Source organism: Centruroides sculpturatus, unplaced genomic scaffold (genome assembly GCF_000671375.1).
Source record: "Centruroides sculpturatus isolate CEXI.00-Female unplaced genomic scaffold, Cexi_2.0 scaffold1692, whole genome shotgun sequence".
NCBI lineage: Eukaryota > Metazoa > Arthropoda > Arachnida > Scorpiones > Buthidae > Centruroides > Centruroides sculpturatus.
The window spans coordinates 114,016-136,260 of NW_019385860.1; the positions used below are offsets into that span (position 1 = coordinate 114,016).

General features: G+C 29.9%; 1 protein-coding gene across 1 annotated transcript in view; it reads right to left on the minus strand.

Moving 5' to 3' along the window:
* LOC111642574 (atlastin-1-like) overlaps positions 1-21,159 on the minus strand; it is a 54,018-nt gene extending 32,859 nt beyond the window's left edge. Inside the window, exons 1-4 of the mRNA XM_023388932.1 lie at positions 21,013-21,159; positions 15,531-15,754; positions 13,882-14,013; positions 8,498-8,618 (exon numbers count right to left, since the gene is read on the minus strand). Of these exons, the coding sequence (XP_023244700.1) occupies positions 8,498-8,618; positions 13,882-14,013; positions 15,531-15,754; positions 21,013-21,016 (481 nt within the window). The 5' untranslated portion in view covers positions 21,017-21,159. The remainder of the gene's footprint in view (positions 1-8,497; positions 8,619-13,881; positions 14,014-15,530; positions 15,755-21,012) is intronic.
* Between the last annotated feature and the right edge of the window lie 1,086 nt (positions 21,160-22,245).

Here is a 22,245-nt window from a genome sequence, read left to right on the forward strand (position 1 = left end):
AATAAAAAAAAAATTTTAATTCTATAAATTTTATTAATTTTATAATTACTATATAATATTCAATAATTATTAATCATATTTTACACATACAGGATCTTCCATAAAAAATGCTAGCATTTTAAATTATGTTAATTATTATCTGAGAATATCATAATGTACATTGAAACATTGGAAAACTGTCCAAGCTTCACATTTGCCCATTAAAATTTCTCAATGTCCACCTTATGTCACAAGGCCCATAAATGACCAATACACATATTATTCCTATGCTTGCTACATTGTACCTCATGTACAGCCAAAGTCTTTCTTGTATGTATGCTTGCTACAGCATATCATTGTCACTCCTTTCACAACAGCCATAATAAGCTCCTGCAGATTACTCGTGTTATACAATGATGGCTGATTCCAACTTTGTGAGCCGCTGAATATAAAATGCCTTCTTTGCTGAGGCGTCACCATTTTCATTTATGGCACTTTTTAGAGGTAGTAGATGAGAAGCGATCTGAATAGGAGATGGAAGACAAAACTCTGACAGTTACTCTATCGATTGATGTATGTTGCATATTTCTCAGATAATAATCAACATACTTATGGTAATTTAAAATGGTAGCATTTATTCTGGAAGACTCTGTAGTTTGAAACTTAAAAATATTATTCACTTTCCTATCTAGCCTATCTCAAAGTTTAGGCACAACCAGAAAATTCCAATTGTTAGAAAACAAACAAAAATGAAACAAAAGAGAACTTTTTGTTTCTTGAATAAAACTGAAAAGTTAATATAATGTATATCAGAATGTACTTGTATAAATACAAATTTTATAACAGCTTTTTGATTTATTTAGTAAAACAGAACCTGCATAATTTTCTAAGATCCAAGAAAAAGCTTTATATTCAAATGTAAAATAATCTAATCTAATTTAATTATTTTTAAANATGGTACATTATATGTACCAGTAACATTATATACTCTACATACATTACATATATAATGTGTCATTATATAATGTATATATCATTGTAATATATAAAGATCACAGATTCTAAAAATAACTTCCGTTACATCCCATCACATAAAGGTTTTTTGCAAAATAGAAACAAATTTTTGATAAAAACTCTTATTTATCACAGATTCTAAAAATAACTTCCGTTACATCCCATCACATAAAGGTTTTTTGCAAAATAGAAACAAATTTTTGATAAAAACTCTTATTTATTATTTATAAGGACAGTTGTTCAAATTTTAATATAAAAAGATATTTCTTTGCACATAAATGAAAAATACAGTGAAACTCAGCTATAACGAGCACTACGACATTGGCAAGAGTTTCTCATTATAATCATTACTCATTACATCTGTAAAGAGCAGTGACGTAATTACAGGGAGAATGAGTGACTACTTCAGATGCAAACATGTAAGCCAGATACAAATCATGGCTGGCAAAATTTGTAGCTACGCCACTGATAATTAACAAAATCTATCTTTTAATTTTTAATTCTAAATAAGTTAATTAAGAAATATATATATATGTGTAACTACATTATACTGTGTTTTTATTAATAGTTATATAAACTACAATATAATTAATATTAAACAATTTACTTTTTTGTAATTAAAGATAATACCAATTAATAATGCGCCTGATTTCAGTTAGTCTTTTTATCTAAAAATCTTAAAATTGATGATTGCTTTATTTTACCATAATGTCAATAGTATTACTATTGACAATGACAAAGAAAACATTCTACACACTTCAACATGTTTAACACCATGTTCTAACTCATAAATAATTTCTACTTTTTTATAAACCAAGAGAGATTTTCTTTTCTTTATATGCATCTTTCTCATGGAAAGGTTTGTTTCTAACTAGAGTATACTGTAATGTTATAATTGTAGTCATGATTTGGTAAACTGGAAGAGTAGACTGGAAGTTAGGCATGGTCTCTAAAAAGAAAGTTAAGTAATAAATAGACATGTAATCAATGCAGGTTATAAAACTAATTATCCAGTGATCATAAAACTAAGAAACCTTTCAGTTTTATCTCTTCCAAGAATTTGGTATTGCATTTTTTATTATTTGAACAATTAAGAATGTGTGTTTGCACAGATACCAAAAATTTGCTTGGTATATCTGTGAGTATGCTCGTTATAACTGTGAACTCATTATATCTGTATTTATTATAATCAAGTTTGACTGTATTTATTTCATATAAGGACTACCATGCCGTAGGTAAGGTGTCATCATCCCTATGACTGATATAAACTAGTACTACCCACTGTATTCATTATTGAAGTAATCTTCTGTTAACTCTAATTACAAGTGAATTTTAATAACTAAAATTTTATATTACATAAACTTCACTTATATGCAAAATACTTTTTACAATAGTAGAATATAAAGTATATAATGGTACATTATATGTACCAGTAACATTATATACTCTACATACATTACATATATAATGTGTCATTATATAATGTATATATCATTGTAATATATAATATAGTATACTTTGTTTTACAACCATTCAATTCATAATCACCTATTTTTATGACCGATATAAATTTCCTATCATCACTGAATGAATGCCATATTTTTTGTTGGTCATCTCTATGTAGTATTATACTGTATTTTATCTCATTTTGACACTGTCATTCATATTTTGCATGTATAAAACAAGAACTCGTCAAACTGCTATATTGTAAAGAAATACAATATTAAATTAAATTATGCTAACAAAAATAAAATTGATATCATATTGATTTTCAATGAACGGAGGGAAAAAGTATAAACATCAAATAATCCAATTCTTAATTAATAGCAAGTGATCTGCTGAATTGTATTGAGCTATATTAGATTTGATTGAGATCCAGGTAACATAATTGGCAACATGTCCACAAGGTTAGTGGGAGTTGTGAATTCAAGTCCTGCTCTGGACTGATTTTTTTCTTCTAAAACTTTCTAAATTAAATATTAAATAATAACACAGGTCTGCAAAAAAAAATTTTCTGCATGGAATATTTTTGCTGAATTAGATGTTTTAAAGATCACAGATTCTAAAAATAACTTCCGTTACATCCCATCACATAAAGGTTTTTTGCAAAATAGAAACAAATTTTTGATAAAAACTCTTATTTATTACATTGAACTAACTATATTATATTTTCTTACAACTAATCAACAAATTGTTTCTGATATTTATACACAATTTTAGGTCTACTCTTTTTTCTTATGAAACCTTTTCTTCTTCTTTTTGATGCTTCTCCAAACTCGTTTCCGATTTCTTTCTCTGGTTTCTCGACTGAGCATCCAACAGTAGTCAGCTAACATATTGACATCCCATTTTCCTTGGTAACATCTCTAGATATCACGGACATCCTGGTGAAATCTTTCACCTCGTTCTTCATTGTAGGCTCCCAAGTTTTTGGGAAAATAGTCAATATAGGAGTGTAAGAAATGAACTTTTAAGCTCATCTTGCATCCTTGAGCTTCATAAGCTACTGCCAGCATGCATTGTACAATGGTTTTGTAGTCAGGGTCCTTAGTATTCCCCAAAACCTTATGCATTACATTCTTGAAAGAGTCCCATACTTCTTTTTCCTTTTCTCCCATTGTTTCCAAAAAGAGGGGATCAGATAAAGGAGATGCTGACTTTTCACTGTGTATTCACCACAAACATAACAGAAGATGTCGGGAGAAATTACACAACCTCTGTGAGCCATATTCCAGAAATAAAAATACAAGCACAGTAGCATTCGAATGCTGGATATAAACCGTGTGTGGCATCAGATGGTCAGCAAGATACTGAACTTATTTAGCTTGTTGAAACATGATCTAATCCAACAGTAGGTTGTTTATATTTATTCCTAGTATCCCAGATAACATATTGAAACATGCTCAACCTCACCAGTAATATTACTCACTATCAACTTTTAACCTGTTTCTACACGATCATGCGACCTTCCTCCTAACGCTAAAACTAGTTAACCCACCTCCTACCACTACTCTCTTCAACCATTAACATTTTTATTTATTTATTACAAAGTCCAGCTATAATTGACAGAATTAATGTGAGAAGTCTTCGTTTTAAGGCCATTTTTTAAGTAAAAAAAAATACTAAATTTTAAGTTAACTAGGAATTTTATGCTAAATACAAACAAAAACTTGAGTGTAACAAAAAAATTGATGAGATGGAATTTTTTTGGCATTTTTTTCGTTTTTTCCAAGTTGAAATCTGTAAGAAAATGTATAAAAATCCTATGCAGTTTTTAACTTGCAGACCTGTGTAATTTATTTATATTTAAAATTTATTACAAGATAGCAATTTAACTACCTCATCCAAGCAAAATTACTCTATATATAATTATTAAATGCACCCATAATATAACCTAATACAATCTGGCAGATTGTTTGATATTAGAAGAAAAATAATTATTATTTTGATTAATTATCAGGATAATGGCTAAATTATTCAAGGAATATTTTTATTATAACAGAAATTTTTTTAACTATATTTATATCATCATAATATAAATACAGAATACAACAACTCTTAGAATTATAAATGTCACTTCTCTCAAATAAAAACTGAAAACTGTCAATTTGACAGCTTTTACTATAGCTATTGTTCAATAGTTATAGTCAAGGCTAAAAAACCTCAAGGCTGTTCTAATACTAAACAATGGTTAGATTGCAACAAAGCATTTTATTTTTACAAACTGGACAAATCATAAAATACATGAATTCTAAATCAATCTAAATTTTTGATTTAATAATAAATTTCAGAAAATTTCAGGATCTCAATCATAAATAAATAAATTTAGAAGAAAATTAATTATACATTCTGTCAAATAAATACTGGGACTTGTTAAATAAAATACAAAATATTGGTTTAATCATCCAAATTTATTAAAGAAATGAAATTGAAAGAATTGCAAAGGATTTCTTCACCGATAACCATTGGTCAAAATTACCATTTTCCTGGCAATTGTGTCTTTGCAATGTAGAACCACAAGATCTATCAGTCTGGTTAACTAAAGAAAAAATGAGTTACAAAGAAGTCTGGCTTTTGGGTCTGCAAGCTCTCTGAATTGTTGTGCATACATTCACATTATCGCATAAAGCAGTTACCTGTTTCCATCAGTTAGAACAGTTTCTGAATTCTTTTAAATTTGAAAATAAAGATAGAAACATAAATTCAAATGAAGATGCTGAAATGTTGAAATGATCAAATTTATTTTGTTACCTTCAAAAAAAGCCACATCTGATGCAATACACTTCTGCCAATGAATAATCCAGTCATCAAAACACTTTTTACAAGTGCATTCTGGTATGGTCTGCAGTTCCTTCTGCAAATTTTCTTTTATTTTTTCAATCAACTCAAAACATCTTCCACAAAATGGTAATTTGAGTTTTGGGAAGAGAAAAAAGTCACACAGGGCCATATCTGGTGAATATGGTCCTTGGGCGATGGCATTCATTGAGTTTTTGGTTAAAAATTTGCATACAAGGGTGGATGTGTGAGATGGCATATTATCATAGTACAACATCCAAAAATTGTTCTTCTACAAATGTGGCCTTTTCCAATGAACATTCTCTCAAACACCTCATAATGCCCAGGTAATGTTGTTTGTTAACTGTTTCTCCCTCTGAAAGAAATTCCAAGTGGATAACACCACACCAGTCAGAGAAAACAGTCAACTTGATGACTTTGATTTTTGAGCAACTTTGACATGATTTTTTCGGTTTCAGCTCACTCTCAAAGTGCCATTCCAAAGCTTGTTGATTGGTTTGTATGTCAAACTCATAAACCCACGTCTCATTCCCTGTTATGATGTGTTTCATGAATGTAAGGTTCATAAATTGGTTCGTTCAAGCATGTTTTCAGCAACCATTTTCTGGTACTCTTTTTGAAGAAAATTCAGTTCCTTTGAAACAATTCATGCTGTGACATGACTCATTCCCAAAACATCAACTAAAATAGTGCAAACGAAATCATCAGATATGTTCACATTCTGAGCCATCTCTCTCAAGCTTGAATGATGATTTTCCATCACCATTTCCTTCACTTTGTTAATGTTTTCGTCAGTTGAAGATGTTGAAGGTCAACCAGAATGAGGCAAGTCTTCCACCACTTCTCGGCCATCTTTAAATGTTTTGTACCACTCGTATGCACATGTTTTAGATAAAGCTGACTCACTGTAGCTTATGCAACATTTTCAATGACTCAGCACAAGAAATTTCATTGGCAGCACAAAATTTGAGACAAACTCTTGGTTTGATATTTTTATCCATTTTAAAAATCATAAAGCACACTTCACATTCATTAACGAAACCAACAGTTGTAAATAAAGTAATTGACAGATGATGCTACAAATTCACATGACAATTAAGTACACTTGTACCAACTTATAACAAAAAGTTTGTTTTCATATCTTTTACACAGGCTTTTGAAATGGACAATTCCTGGTATTTATTTGAGAATGTACCATTACATAGTAAATCTACCTAATCCATATAATCACTGAAAAAATTTATTTAAATGAAAACTTGCTACAATATATTGAAATAACTTCAAAACATCAATAAATTTCAGATATATTATGTATAGAGTATAAGGCAGACAATCTACTCTTGTCAAATTACTTTATATACAATTATTAAAATTTGTCATATTATAGCCCAAAAAATTCAGTAGATCTGGCTTATATAATTGGATTAGTTGATGTAATGTTTATACAATGGAATGCATAAAACCTAATTGTACAGTCTTTAGATTTTTCATTTGTTTTCAAGCTGAAAATATAGCATAAACTTACAGTAAGTAAGCAACTACATATAAAAATGGTAAAAAATTTGCATTACTATATAAATTTTCTCATATTCTCCTATAAATTAAAATCAATATCATTAACTTATACTTGCAGTTATATAATATTACAATCGACTCCCCCATAACATGGTAGATACGTTCCACTTTATAAGAATTTCACGTTGTAGGAATCCTTAAATACATGAGCAAATCACAGCCCGGCACATGTGCAGTTTATGGACTACAGATGTTTGAAAGGTTTTCTTCCATAAAATTAATCGATTCTAGACTAATTTCACTCAACATTTCCAAAACATGTATAATTTTTTGGGAATAATCCGTATAAACTATGCTATAAACAAAAAATTGTAGGATTACTTACCGAGTGTGCGCCGTTTGACGCCGCCATTGCTTAAGCCTGTTTTTGTCATGGAGCAGCGCACCAAATGGCTAGCGCATTTTCTGGTAAGTTATTTTTCTGCGAAAAATTCATTGAACTTTGGAGACATCATTAATAGAAATAATTTTTATGGCCATTGAATAAGAAATGTTTTTTTCACAAGAAATGTATAAAATTACAGTACTGTATTAGACTTACAGTACCTAATTTATATTCTGTACAGACGATAGTAAACTCAACTTATCTACCTAAACTCTCTGTAGTGTGTAAGTAGTGTGCTTGTCCACTATTGGCCCAGATTCGACCAATCCTGTCGCGACACGAGTCGGCAATGACGTTTTACCGCATTTTACAAGTCTCTTTTAGCATCTTTATACAAATACGGTCACAATTTTTTTGCCGCAATATACGAATCCACATTATATGAACCTGCGTTATAGGGGGGTCTACTGTATTGTATAAATGATAAGAATAAAAATGCATTTATAATTCTGTGCTTCTCAGTCAAACCATACTATAGCATTTTCTTAAATATATTATTATTACTATTGTTACTAAAGTACTATTATCCTAATGATGAATATAAGTAAAGTAAAATGACAAATAAAATGAAGTAAAATCACATGCATATAAATCTAGTAAGATTTATATGCATGTCATTTTACTTCATTTTCAAGTTGATATTTAATATTTTATTTTTTATGCATAAAAACACTTATTTTTGATATAATTTATATTTTGTGAAAAAAATAATAAATCTCTAGAACAGTGGTTCCCAAAGTGGGGTCTACCACTCTCTGTTGGTGGTGAGTAAATCTAAGGGAGCAAAAAGAAGTAAATAGGTGGCAGGGACACTGGAGGTAGGGTACTGAATGGCAAGGGTTGGGTCACTGACAACGTTTTTTCCTTTCCTCTGTTAAAATGGGTAAAAAACAAAAAACATCGTGTTTAATAGTTTCCAGATGTGAAGAACAATGTATGGGAAGTGTGAGGTTAACAGAAAAGTTTTTCTAAAAATATTTCCAAGCCTTTCTCACACAAAAGAAAATAGGTTAGGGGTGTTGGGGCACGGTTGGGGTATTGTGTATAAGTTTATGGAACCTAGGAGGCAGTGGCTTGAAAAATTTGGGAATCACTGCTCTAGCATAATTATTCAATGATTTAACAATACTTCATTTTCAAATTTCTAGAGCAAAAACTATTACTGAATAAAACAAAAACAACATGAATTATTTTATTACTGTCATTAAAATTATAAAAATTATTTTATAATTTTTATAAAAATACATATATTTTTTTTTACCTGAATGGAACTTATCATAGTACTAAGAGCAAATACTGTAGCACATTCTCTGACTGTTGAATTACTATCAAAAGTACCTTGGGTATCCATCAATAGTACTGCTACCTAATTTTTAAAAAGAAAATAGCTCCATTTAACAAAAAATGTAAAAAGTTTACATCAAAATTCATTTGTTTAACTCAAAAACAAACAAGAGTTTTTTTTGTTTCAGTGATATAACCAATTCATGCATATAAGATTTCTACTGAAAAGACTATCATTTACTTTAGAAAAAAGCAGCCTTCTATATAAACGTTTTAGTTTAAAGCTATTTCACCCAGTATTTTTAATTTTGATGTATCTTAATAGTTTTTAATCAAGATTGCTGAAATTTAAAGTACATTGAAAACTCTTGAAGACAACCACCTCCAAAACTTGGAAAACTGGCCATCATAAGGTGCAGTCTTGTCAAAGTGGTAACAAATGCATAATGGATACAATGTGCTGTATAGACTACTATGTGTAGCATTACCATATTGTAACACACAGTATTACATAGTATATGTTGTATTGTAGTGTAATAGTACAGAGACTACTGTATAGGAAACACAGTAAAAACTATTTAAAAATGCTATAAATTAATTAACATTATGTTGAAATAAAATTTATTTATTACTGTATTTTAAGAATATAAAAAAACTAAAAAAAAAAAATTGCACTGCATCTTATATATGAAGTTGCAATTTCCCTTAGGCATATGAATCCCTCAAATGGCCTTCTGTAGGCTACAGGTAACCTCTATATAGCCCAACTCTTGAATAAAATTATTATTATTATTGCTATAGCATTACTAATTTTAATTATTTGAAAACAGAAGTATAAATTTAGATAATATGAGATGATTTTCAATCAAATGTTCATCATATACATCCAACATAAAAATGTGTACAGGTATACCTTGCCTTACGTCAGTAATTGGTTCCAGGAAAACAACGTAAGTCGAATTTACTTGTCACTGAATCTACTTATCACTAGGCTAAACCATAAATTACCATCCCCGGTTCTGTATTTTATTTAGTAACACATTTTTAATAATATATGGTTAATAAAAATCTATTTTAAGCTTACAAACAAATAAATTTTATCTTTAATATAGTACAGAAAAAAAGTAATCTAAATTTACGAATGCATGTACTGTAAATACAGTACATACTTGTATATATTTTAATATGATTTTATGTGCTTCAAACGTTTTTCTAGTGATATTACGACTTCAATATTTGTGGTGGACAGACGTAAAGTCGAATAAAATGACTTAAACTTGATTTTTATTTTTCCATATACTTATTTGACAAATGATGTATAATCGGGAACAACGTAACTCGAAACGACGTAAGTCGAGGTATACCTGTATTCTACTTATTTTTTAACCAGAACACTATAAAAAAACTTACAACAGAGTGCCAAAGCACAGGATGGCTTAAATATACTAAATACTTTTTCTCTTAAATATTCTGTGCAGAAATAGAGGTGTATTTTATATGCCTGTGCATCTAATATGTGATGAGTTACCATAAAATATGGTAATACATCACAATTCTCTGTATTATACATGAAAATGTAATGTATACAGACTTAAATGTTTGATTTAAAATAATTTGGAATAGGCAGTTGCTTTCTTGTCTTTAACTTTTTTGGTAATACAGTAAGACCCCACTTAACGCTGATTCAATATAACATGGTCCACTCGAAGCCTAAAAAACGCTCAAAATTTACGCTGATTTAAATTATCGCGGCATTTCATTGATTCGTATATAATACGATTATTTGCGAACATGAACCAATCGGCAAAAGGTGGCAAAAAGGTGTACCTTCTTTAAATCTGTTTGGTGCAATTTTGGAAAGAATATAAAATTGGGATGCCATATGCAATATTGACTTGGCTTGGCAAGAATTAACTGACAAATGCACAAATGAAGTATGGAAGAAGTTATGGCTGAAGGTATCCAAGAATTCTCAACAAAAAGAGCTTATCGCTGGATCGTTAGGTTGACCAAACTCAACCTAATCAATATAGCAGACTAGGAGATAATAGACGAGCAGGATATTGAGAAGTTACAGCAGGTTTCTGGCGAAAGCCTTAGCAATGACGACCTTTGAGAACTGGCAGAACATGGAATTCATGTGGAACTGGAAAATAGATTCTGAAAACGAAAAACCCAAAAAATTTCTCTACAGATTTCCTTAGTAAACATTTGGTAAGATAACCAAAATTGTCGATCAAATTATAGCAAATTATCTAGATCAGTGTTTCTCAATGAGGGGGCGATATTGCCCCCATGTGGGTGTTTTTCCATGTTGAGGGGGCGATTAGTAACAATTTATATTTTGGGGTGGGCAAAAAACAATTTTCTGGGTGATATAGTAAAACATTATATTAAGATTAATTAGATATTTTATTCATTATATCATACAACAATTAAACAAACAACATTATACTAGTCACCAGTCTATTCAATGCAGTACAAATTTGGCGTTAGCCTTGGCCCTGGGCATCGAAATTTTGAAGTGAAGGGGGCAATGCTATGTAACGGTTTTATTGAAGGGGGCAATACTACATTGAAGGGGGCGACGATCCGTTAGAGGTTGAGAAACACTGATCTAGATTTTGAAAGGAGTGCAAAAGCAACACAAAGTGTTTTGGATGCGATCTTCTGCTACTGACATTTGCTTAAGGAAAGAAAAAAGCAACAAATGAAACAAGAATGACTTTATTGCAAAAAGCGAGAATTTCAGAAAAGTCTGAATCACCATCACAAAAAATGAACTTTACATTTGTGTATGCATATGTTAATATATGTTAAATAACACATAATTATACGAATTAATATAAAAATAACTTAAAATTAAAATAAAATTTGTTTATTTTTGGTTGCATGTTTCCCTATCCCTATTTGCTCTATGTTAAAATGACCTCGTTTAACGCCATTTCGCTTAGCAATTTGTTGTCTAGGAACACATCCCCTGCATTAAGTGGGGTCTTACTGTATAATGCCTTCCCATTTCTCTTTTCTATTTGGTCAAACATATCCTCCTTTTAGATCAGATTTCAAAATCTGCTTAAATCCCACCCAAATTTGTCATCATCAATTATCATTTTATCTATCCCTATTAATGGAAAGATTAAATTCATTGGTTTTGTTATATTATTTAATTTAATAAGAATAAATAAAACATAAGAAATAAAGCATAGGCTAAATTGTTGAAGATATTAACAGCAAAATGTTTATACAATACAGCATTGATTATCCGACTCAATTGGGGACTCAGGTTGGTCGGATAACTGAAAAAATCAGATAACCGAAAAGAATGAAAAAAATGCATTATTAGTATAGTATATTAGTATATCCCATGTAATTAGTATATCACTTTTAACCAACTTCGTGTTGAATTTTCATTGATGTTAAGCCTAACAAATTTTTTTAAAATAATAATTGTCACTATTGTATTGTTAAAAATTATTTTTAAATTATTTTATTGCTCACAAAACAAACAACCACTCATAATTAGAAAATGAAGTCTCGTTTAAATACTGGCCTCCCTTCAATGGTCGAGCCGTGTTACCAGCTAAATCTCGCAAAAGTTAAAAAAATAATAATATTAAAGTAGCCAAGACATAGCCAAATATTGTAGTGCCACATCACTAGCGGACATTTGAAATTTCCCGACTAGAACGGTTGGTTAACCAATGTGATGGTTAATCAGGGGTCAGATAATCGATGCTCTACTGTACTCTCTTCAATAATACTGAGTAAGAGAAAATACAGACATTGAAGTTGGAAAAAAGATTGAGAATATTTATACTTAATGAACATACCCAACATTGTATACTGTAAATGCCCATGGTTCTGATTTTGTCATCCCATTCAGGATGATGAAACTGTTACCTGAAAGATGGTATTTCACTGAAAGGGATTAATTATAAATTCAGATAGTCATTGGTCAAGGTATGATCAGCTTAAGAAAGTTTAGAAACAATAAATCCTATGAAAAAAATCTGGTCACCTGAAGAGAATTTACTGTAAATTGTTGCTAAAGCTAACTATTTGTCAGTTAATGGTTCACTAAATCTGGAAACAATTCTTTCTGTCTGTACAATTAATGTAGTGAATAATATTTTACATTGCAATATATAAGCAGTCATATAAAAATGTAAAGTAGAAAAAATATTCTTGAATGATTCCTTTTAAAATTTTAATGTATAAAACTACTATTTATGTAACTTAAAATCTTTCATAAGAGGATGCAAGGAAATATTCTCCATTTGTTTGCTCTTACACTTGGTACAGTGCAATAATAATTTATTATTTTATATTTATATACAGTAAAGCGTCGTTTATCCGAAAGTCGGTTATCTGAAAAAATTCCAGTCGGCAAATTTAAATTTTTGCTAGTGCTGTGGCACTGCAATCTTTAGTATATCTTGGGCTACTCCAATATTTTTTATGTTTGTGTATGTGTTTTAGCTGGCAGCACTGTCACTTTTGTGTGGTGTTTTTCTGGGGACTGTGTGTCATGCTGAATAGAACATTTTTGATACTAGATAACTTCTAAAGTATAAATTTTTTTGTTTTTATATTTTTCAATATATTTATTTTGTTTGTAAAAAATAAAGAAATAATTTTTAATGATACAATAGCCATGATTATTATTTTAAAAAGTTTACATTAGGCTTAACATCAACGAAAATTCAACACAATGGAGAAAAATTTCAACATGGGATAGGTTAATGTATTTTTTCGTACATAATCAGTTATCCAAAAAATAAGTTATCTGAACAACCCCAGTCCCCAATTGATTCGGATAAACGACACTCTACTGTATATTAATTAGTAATATATATTACTAATTGTCAGAATATGGATATAATGAAGGTTGGTGTCAAAGGTAACACAAAGAATAAGAGGACTAAAAAGGAATGTATGTTAGGGCACAACACACATTCAAGACCAACTGAAGTTGAAACCCAAGTACAACTTCCCTTGACAGGGTTTACATAACTCAACTCACTCCGCCCTCTCCTCGCATAGCAGAGGAGAGGGCGCGACAATTACAAGGACAAAGGTCACATTCACAACTTCCTAACACTAATTAATAAATTTTATATTAATTAATAATATAAAAAGAGTTATTTTTTAAATAAAATCTCATAACATGGTGCTGCAGACAATTTTAATTTTGTTCTAGTAAGTCTTAGTGTTTTTTGCCAGAAAAGTTATACAACTTGTTGCTGGGTTTTTTAAATGTATATAAAATATTTGATATCAACATTGTATATAATTGACAAAAATTATTTATGATTAAAGATTAAAAAAAATCAAAGTTATACCTGTTTTCCATTATGAGAAATAAAGAAAACTTCACTCCATACAAATATTCCATTTGTTGTTCTTTCTGAACCTCCACACCATTCAAATCCTTTCAATGGTGCATCATCACTTCCCATCCAGTTTGGACTTCCCTATTTAAGATAATTTTTCTCATAATTAAAATTAAATATTAAAAATATATTAAATTTATACATCAAAGAATAAATTTACAAAAGTAAACAATTTATTTATTCTATAATGGATTGTTTATTTGTTTAAAATGAATAATTAGTATAATATATTATTATTTAATGACTAAAAATACTATCCATTTTGTAAATTAGAAGTTAAATTAGATATTTTGCTTCAAAGTTTTCCTTATGTTTCTTATAATTAGGCTAGACACATCAAAAATTGGATCCTTTTTTTAATTGGTTCTTCTCAACTGTTCATTAGAAGGAACCTCAACCTGTAAATTATATCTTCTCCCTAGCATAACAGCCCTTGTAAGACACTGGTCTCATCAACAATTTTTAGATTTCTATCTATTCAAGGCTTTTAATGTCCAAAAAAAACCCATCTTTTGAATATCATCCTTCAAATTGTCACACACCTTTCCTTAAGCCTTTCCGGTTTTCTCTTACTTATTAGTCTACTAGTATAAATATCAGATGTTAATCTATTTGGCAACATTCTCTCAATGTGGCCTAGCCATCTGAATCTGAATCTTCAAATCTCTGTACACACATTTGGTTGACAATCTAATTTATATATATTATATATACAGATTATTTATCTTAGTAAACAGTTTAGCTTTGCTAGAACATACTTAATGAAATTAAATGGCCTAAATTTTGAACAAATAACTTCACATTGTTACTACATTTTAGATCATAACATTTTTTGAACCTTTTTGTAATCAGGTAAACTAAGGTGGCCAGACATCCCACTTTTTAGGTGATCTGTCCCACTGTCTGCTCATTCTAAAAATATCATGCTTTTTTTGAAAACTGCACTAGTTAATTCCAGGAAATGTAAGAATGCTTTGAACCAACACAAATAATGTTTGGTGAAGTGCTGGAGTTGGCTTGCATAAACAAGTTGTTAAATTTTCAAAAATCAGTGATTCAGTTATTAATTTATTAAGAAACAACATTATGCTAACAATTAAAATATAATAATCAGTTGATCTGGAGTCGCCAGATCAATGCCTACTTTCTTCAAAAAAAAAGCATGACAATTACTGACAGTTACACTCTGGCATAGACAAATACAAAAGTCATATCCAGACCTAACATCCTGCTTTTTAATTTCAAGAGTTTTAGGAAAACAGTAACTTAAGCACTGTTCCATTTTTTTTTCTTTTAAATTATAAATATAGTAAATTATTCAGCATTACAGGAATCAATTTTTAAAATGCAGTGTTAAATGAAGAATCTCACATACAGAATATTTTTGTGTTTTTTGCTTTTACAAGACTGACCTACTTTTCTAGAAAGGTATGTATGGTTCCCAGAACAGATGAAATCTTGCCAATAATTTATGTATTGATAAAATTCAATTATATTAAAACATATCAACATACATCACTATAATCAAAGATACATTAAAATGCTATAGCGAAAAGTAAATAAAATAAAGAAAAAACAATAAATTTGTCCTCCCTCACCTTAGCTTGAAGATATCGTAAAATAAAATTTAAAAGAAAAGACTTTCCTTTCCGGAAAGCTCCAGACACAGAAATTACTTCAACCGGACAATCTTTTACATTTTCTCGAAGCAAAATTAATTTTAAGGCATTTTCATCCAATTCAAATTTATGATTTTTGGCAAACGCTATTAAGACTGGTTTTCCTGTCTGACCGATAATTTTGTTTCCGAATGATTGGGAATCTGTAATAAATAATTCAAATTTAATATAATCACTTAAATATACATCATAAAATGTTTAAAAAATCTATTCTCAATATAGATATTTCAACAGTGTAACAAAATTTATGTAATAAATCTTTTTTGAATAAAAAAAAATTTAATGTGTAGTCAAGTTAGAGCCAGGTTAAAGAATTTTCCCTCACATGAGGATCAATTTTGAATGTAAAAGACAATTTTATTTTTCAACTATTAATAAAAAAGTTTCTAATGACCACGCGAAACTTTCTTATAACATCTGTTAAATCCATATTTAATGACAACCTTCAAATATGTTCGACAGAAATAACTATACATTTGTCTGACAGAATTTAAATCAAGTCTCACCTAACTCCCGTATTATGTAAATATTATTAAACTATAGATTATTTCCTTTAAAAATTATTGATTATTTTTGGTAAAATTGATAATTTTTGGGATCTTCTTTCACGAATTAGCTCTCTCCTCGCTTCCATAGCTTTAGCGCATGCAGCCATTTTCATGAAATTAAGTCAATAATAGCATGTTTCTGAAATTGATAACACGGAAACGGAAGTCACGTGACGTTAACGCACACGAATTACGTTAAAAAAATGTTGTCTTTATTTAGAGAATTACTATAATTTAAAAAATATATATTTGCTTTATTTTGTAATTTTATTATAATAAAATTACGCAAAAAACAATAATAACAATAATAATAATAATAATAATAATAATAATAATAAGTCATAAATTATAACAACGCCATCTTTTGACAGTATAGAAAATTACAAAAAGTTTATATTAATTAAACGAATAATAAAAATTGGATTATTTTATAAATAAAAATTTTATTATAAACGTTTTTTTTATGAATTATCACAACGTAATTATATTAATAATTATATGAAATATCATTTAGGCTTGCAGTTTTTATAGCGCTGTATGTGACGTCATTTATAAGTAATGGTTATAAATCATATTTAATAATTTTGTAATCCAAGAAATTTTAACTTAAATTTTTGCTTGATTTATCAAAAAAATTCACTATTATCTATAATTCAATAATTATAAAAAAGTGGCAGAACACCATAACTGCAAATAGTGGCATAATTGAATTTATATCACCATTAATTGTTTGATATCTCTACCCATTGCTAAAATTACTTAAGTCCTAAACTGCCTTTAAATGTGGCCGAATCAGGGCACTATATCAGGCTGGAAGTTCTGATAAAACTATTGCAAAGCAATTGAAGAGATCTTGTTGTGTTGTAGCCTATTATATTAAACTTAGTGTGCAATATAAAAAGAAAAAACAAATAAGATGACCTTCTAAGTTGACAAGAAATCATAAATCAGCAATTAGCTGGGAAATAATGACAACAGGAACATCATTAGGTGAAATAGCACGCTAAAGTTCCCAAAATCTACATTTTGCCAGATAGTAACATCAACAAAACATCTAGTATATAAAAATAGAAAAGCAGCAACCTATCTAAAACAACAATACCAACAAAAGAAATAAAGATATGGGTCAAAGATAAAATGACATGGACTTCAAAATGGTGTAAAGTTATTTGGACTGATTAAAAAAAAAAAAAAAAAAAGATCAATTTGATGGTCTCGACAGTTGGCAATTTTATTAGCACAATCTTAGTAGCGATGAGTTTTTGTTTACTAAGCGTCAGCAAGGAGAGGACTCGGTTATGATTTGGGCAGGTTTTGAATGGTCTCAAAAAATCAATTTAGCATTCATAAATGGCTGAATGAAAGTAGTTGGATATCAAAACTCCTTGGATATATATCTTCTGCCATGGAGAAAAAAAAGGTGGTCCATTCTGGCAATTGCAACAAGATAATGCACCAATCCACAATGCAAACTTCACTTATCAATGGTTATTGGTTAATGGCATTCAGGTCATGGATTGGCCTCCCTATACCCATGAGTTGAACCCATAGAAAGTCTTTGGAGTCTCGTAGCTAAGGATATGTATGCAGGAAAAAAATATCACAGCATTGAACAACTCAAACCTGCAATTGTAATTGCATAGGAAAAAATTGATTTAAATATGCTGTTAAATTTTGTCAACTTTATGTAAGGTAGAGTTAACAAGGTTATTTTGAAAAATGGCAGTTTTACTTGCTATTAAATGCCACTGGCCTTATATTTTTGCAATGTCATTATTTTTGAATAAAAAATTATATTTTCATTTTTATTTTTTATTGCAAATAGAATAGGCAATTCTTTTACATCTACATTTATTCCTGTGCTAACTTTTTGTTTAAGTGTAATAAAATTTATTATTCCAAAAACTTTGAGTGAGTAGCCTTATATTCTTGCATCGAACCTTATATAATATTTATGTCTTTTATATTTAAATCTGTACTATTAACATATAATTTCGACGGCAGATGGCCGAGCGGTTGATAGAAACCTGCGGCTCTGGGCGGCCCGGAATCGAAAACAGGAATTTTTCGGGGAGGGATGATCTGTTCGGATATGTCTGACCCCGTTTCTCATCAGCAAGCCGCTCCATTTTCGGCCTGACCGAATTCATAATACGCTTGCTCTAAGGTCCTCTTAGTATCCATAGGATAACAGACGGATGGCCAAGCGATCACTCTTCGCTCTGGGGAAACTGGATCAAATCTAGACAGTTCAAAAAACTCCATAATTTTTCATGTGGTAGTCCGTCTGGATATGTCGGGCCCCGTCCCTCACCATCCGACCGCGCCCATTGTAGGTCACGCCGAACCCCATAATGGGTTTGCTTAAAGAGGTTCTGTTAGTGCTCACAGGGTGGAAAGAATTTAAAAAAAGAATCACTGCAATTAAGGAATATGAGTTTGGTCTTTGACCTATTTTTCTATTTTCTGATTTAACTTAAGCATTTGTTATGCCCAACCATTCCAGTATCAGTATTTAATATTTGATTTTAAAACCCATTGTATCATTTGTGAACTCTATAATATTTACAATGTCAATTAAATAATATGTCCTCTACAAAAATATCAAGGAGGAAATAATTATTTTCTTGAAAAAGGACAGAGAAAAAATTACTGAAAATATTTATTATCACAATAGTAACTTACATTGTGATAATAAATAAAACTTGCAGTATTTTCTGGATAAGAATATTTTTTCCTTAGTCTAATTATCTAAAACACTTGTCATGAATTAATTCCGATAATGAAAATTCTATTGTGTTTACCAAGACTCGTCCTAATAAAAAAAAAAAACAAGACATCACTTTATAAATGCTTATAAATTTTGAATGTCAGGTGATCGTAGTTAAAGCATCTCTATTCAACGTCGGGAGATATTTTGCTGCCCAAATACAGGCAAATCTGGCATGGTGACATTGCAGGACATGCAAAAGGCATTTCTTTAAAATATAATTATTACCAAAACTCATCACTATAGCAATTTTGACGCTGCAAGCAACAAACATTTTATTTGCACAAGATAGTCATACTATACAGAGACATTGCAAGAGCTACCATTCACTAAGAAACTTTTTTAAGAGAAAGAAATTCTTACAAAAAATTCCACCAATCCTATAAACATTGAAGTTTTAAAATGAGAGTGTAAACTATTACTAACCAATTTTTAATTCGAAATCAAACACGCTTTTAACTTTTACACTTGAGTTTCTACTCGTACATAAGACATTATAAATGTTCTATTGGATTCAATTATCAACTTATGACTTTGATAATGATAATACTGCTAAAAATTATAGTAATTTACATTTTAAAATTTTATACATTGTATTTTGAATTCTTATTTCAATTTTATAATTATACTTATTCTACTTACTAAAGTATTCCTCAGAATAAGAATAGAGCCAGTGTACAAGATCTTAAATGTGTATCACTCCGCCATTGAATAAAATGGAATACAATACAGATACTGAAGAGTGAAAATTCAAACATTATGTCATATGAAGCCGTGTGCCCTTTTTAAAATTATAACTTCAAATTTCTTGCAAAAATGTCGAAACTTTCAGATATTAACAGTTTAGACATATAATAGATGTTCAAATATTTATATGTTAAGTTCTACTTTATTGAACACAGAACTATTTTCTTTTGCTTCTATAGACTTTGAACATCGGCTCAATTTTTATTCTGGAAAGACTTTAGAATAGAATTGGAATAGATTATATCAAATAAACAATAATTGTATGCATACGATTGTACGATACAATTACAGTATTATTTATTTAAATATATCAAATTTAGTCCTTCCAGCATATGTTGGTACTTTGGCCGTTGTTAGACCAGGCTAAATCACTTTTAAACCATTCATAGGGGTATCCAATGCTCCAGGGATGCAATAAATAATTAACTATTTGCAATTAACATAGCAATCTCTCCTTGGTGCCATATCAGATTTCTGACGTCGGCGACACCCGGCGCAGATTAGTAAGTAGTTAATAATACGCCAAGGTGTTACTAGGGAAGGTTAGTACCCAGAGTGGTTTCCCGTTGCCTTCTCTGGGGCGCGATGTTACGCGAGAGGAAAGAATGCCTTCCGGGAGGACTTTTATGGGAAACTGGCCACCTATTTAGTCGTTATCGGCAATGAGAAAACCCGGAAAACTCCAAGCAGCCAGCCTGTCCGATCGCGGCGCGAACCCACGACCGAACTCCCAGTGTTTAGGGTACGAAGACCGCTCGGCCACTGGTAGGCCCAATCTCTCCTTACAACTCGGTAAAAATGATTTAGTCTGGTTTAACGTCTGCCAACTTATGACCTGCCGAACATATTATAGATTCTACCGGATATCACCCGGTCGCCCCTATTATAGGTCTACAATGGCTGATCAGGATGAAGCACGAGATGCCGGGATGGACCCTCCATTTTCAATCTCGGGTCCTCCAGAGAGGTAGACTGACGACTTAATCGCATTGCAGTCATCCTTAGAAGTATCTAACACACTAATAAATCACTTTAGATTACATTTATTGATGAATTGACTAATCAGTACATTATAGGCAAGCTTGATTTGCTTTTAGATCTGTCAAAATGGGAATTGGATAAAGAATGACATCCAGATCCGATTTATCAGGGAAAATTGAAATGTCGGATTTTAACCGGGATCCCTTAATGTCATTATGTTTCGGATGACTGTAAAACCAAAAAACATTATATTGAATTTCAAATATGTGTAGAATTATGTAGTATCTGATTAATTTATATAAATAGTAAAAATATAATAATATATACAATTAATAAAAATAAATTTAAAGCATACTCATCGAGACCGGATTCTAACTTATAACCAATATTACACATAATAATAAAATATATCGATTAATTATAAATTGTATTCTTTTCTAAGACTTTTTGTTTAATTTCGAAACAAAAACAGACCACGAAAGCTATTTTTAAATAAAAAAAAATTCGATTATTTTTCAAATTTAATAAAAAAAAAACAAAAAATTTTTCATTCGTTTATGTTTCATTTTAATTTCAAATTAAGATGGAAGTTTATAAAAATAATTATACTAATAAGAAAAAAACAGTAAAAAAATTAATAATAAAAACATTTAAATCATTCTATCATAAAAATTATTACAATTATTTTGTTTAATGTAGTGACATCTAGTTTTTAAATTTTAAACTAAACAGGCAAATTTAAACCTGTTTGAATTTTGAAACTACTATTTATATTTAAATATATATATATCCTGAAAATATCAGTTACACAGAAATCATATACTGATATTTTATAATTATTTTTTTGTTTGGATAAAGATTTTAAAATCACTTTATCGTTGTGTCTTATTCAACAGCGACATCTATGATTTTCATTTATATTAATGATAGTTAGACTAAAAAATATAAAAGATTTATTTATAAACTCATAAACTTCTTTTCTCGATTAAACATTGAGAAAATATTTATTAATAATATTGTTGCATAGTTACAATAAAACTTTCGCAATAATCGTGACAAAGTAATCGTGCAACTTACTAACTAAAAACAAGGCCCTACAGGATACGAATCCATAACTAAACCAAAAAAACAAAACGAAACTAAAAGAAACTCAACTAAATTTTGAGATTGGGCGCAATGCCTGGTAATGATGTTTACATACACTAAATAGGCCTAAGCAAACCAATGGTATGGTCCGTTTCATTTGAAACAGTTCATTTATTTTCAACGGTTCATTATCATTGATTATTTATCGAGCTGTGTTAAAACCGCTTTGCCAGGCAACGTGTCCAATGATTTAAAAATAAATTAATTTTATTTCTATGATAGTATTAGATCTGTTTGGAACACCTTTTAATTTTTAAATTATTTTTTATATGGTGTAATTCACTGAGGAAGGCCTACTGTATTATATCCAAAACGTTAAGATTTATTAAATCAACTGCTGGATACAAGGCGATCTGTTTTATTGCTATTTTTTATTCTTCGGTCAGATCTTATTTATTTAAATTCAGCAACGAGTTGCGTAACTTTCCCGGCAAAAAAGTTA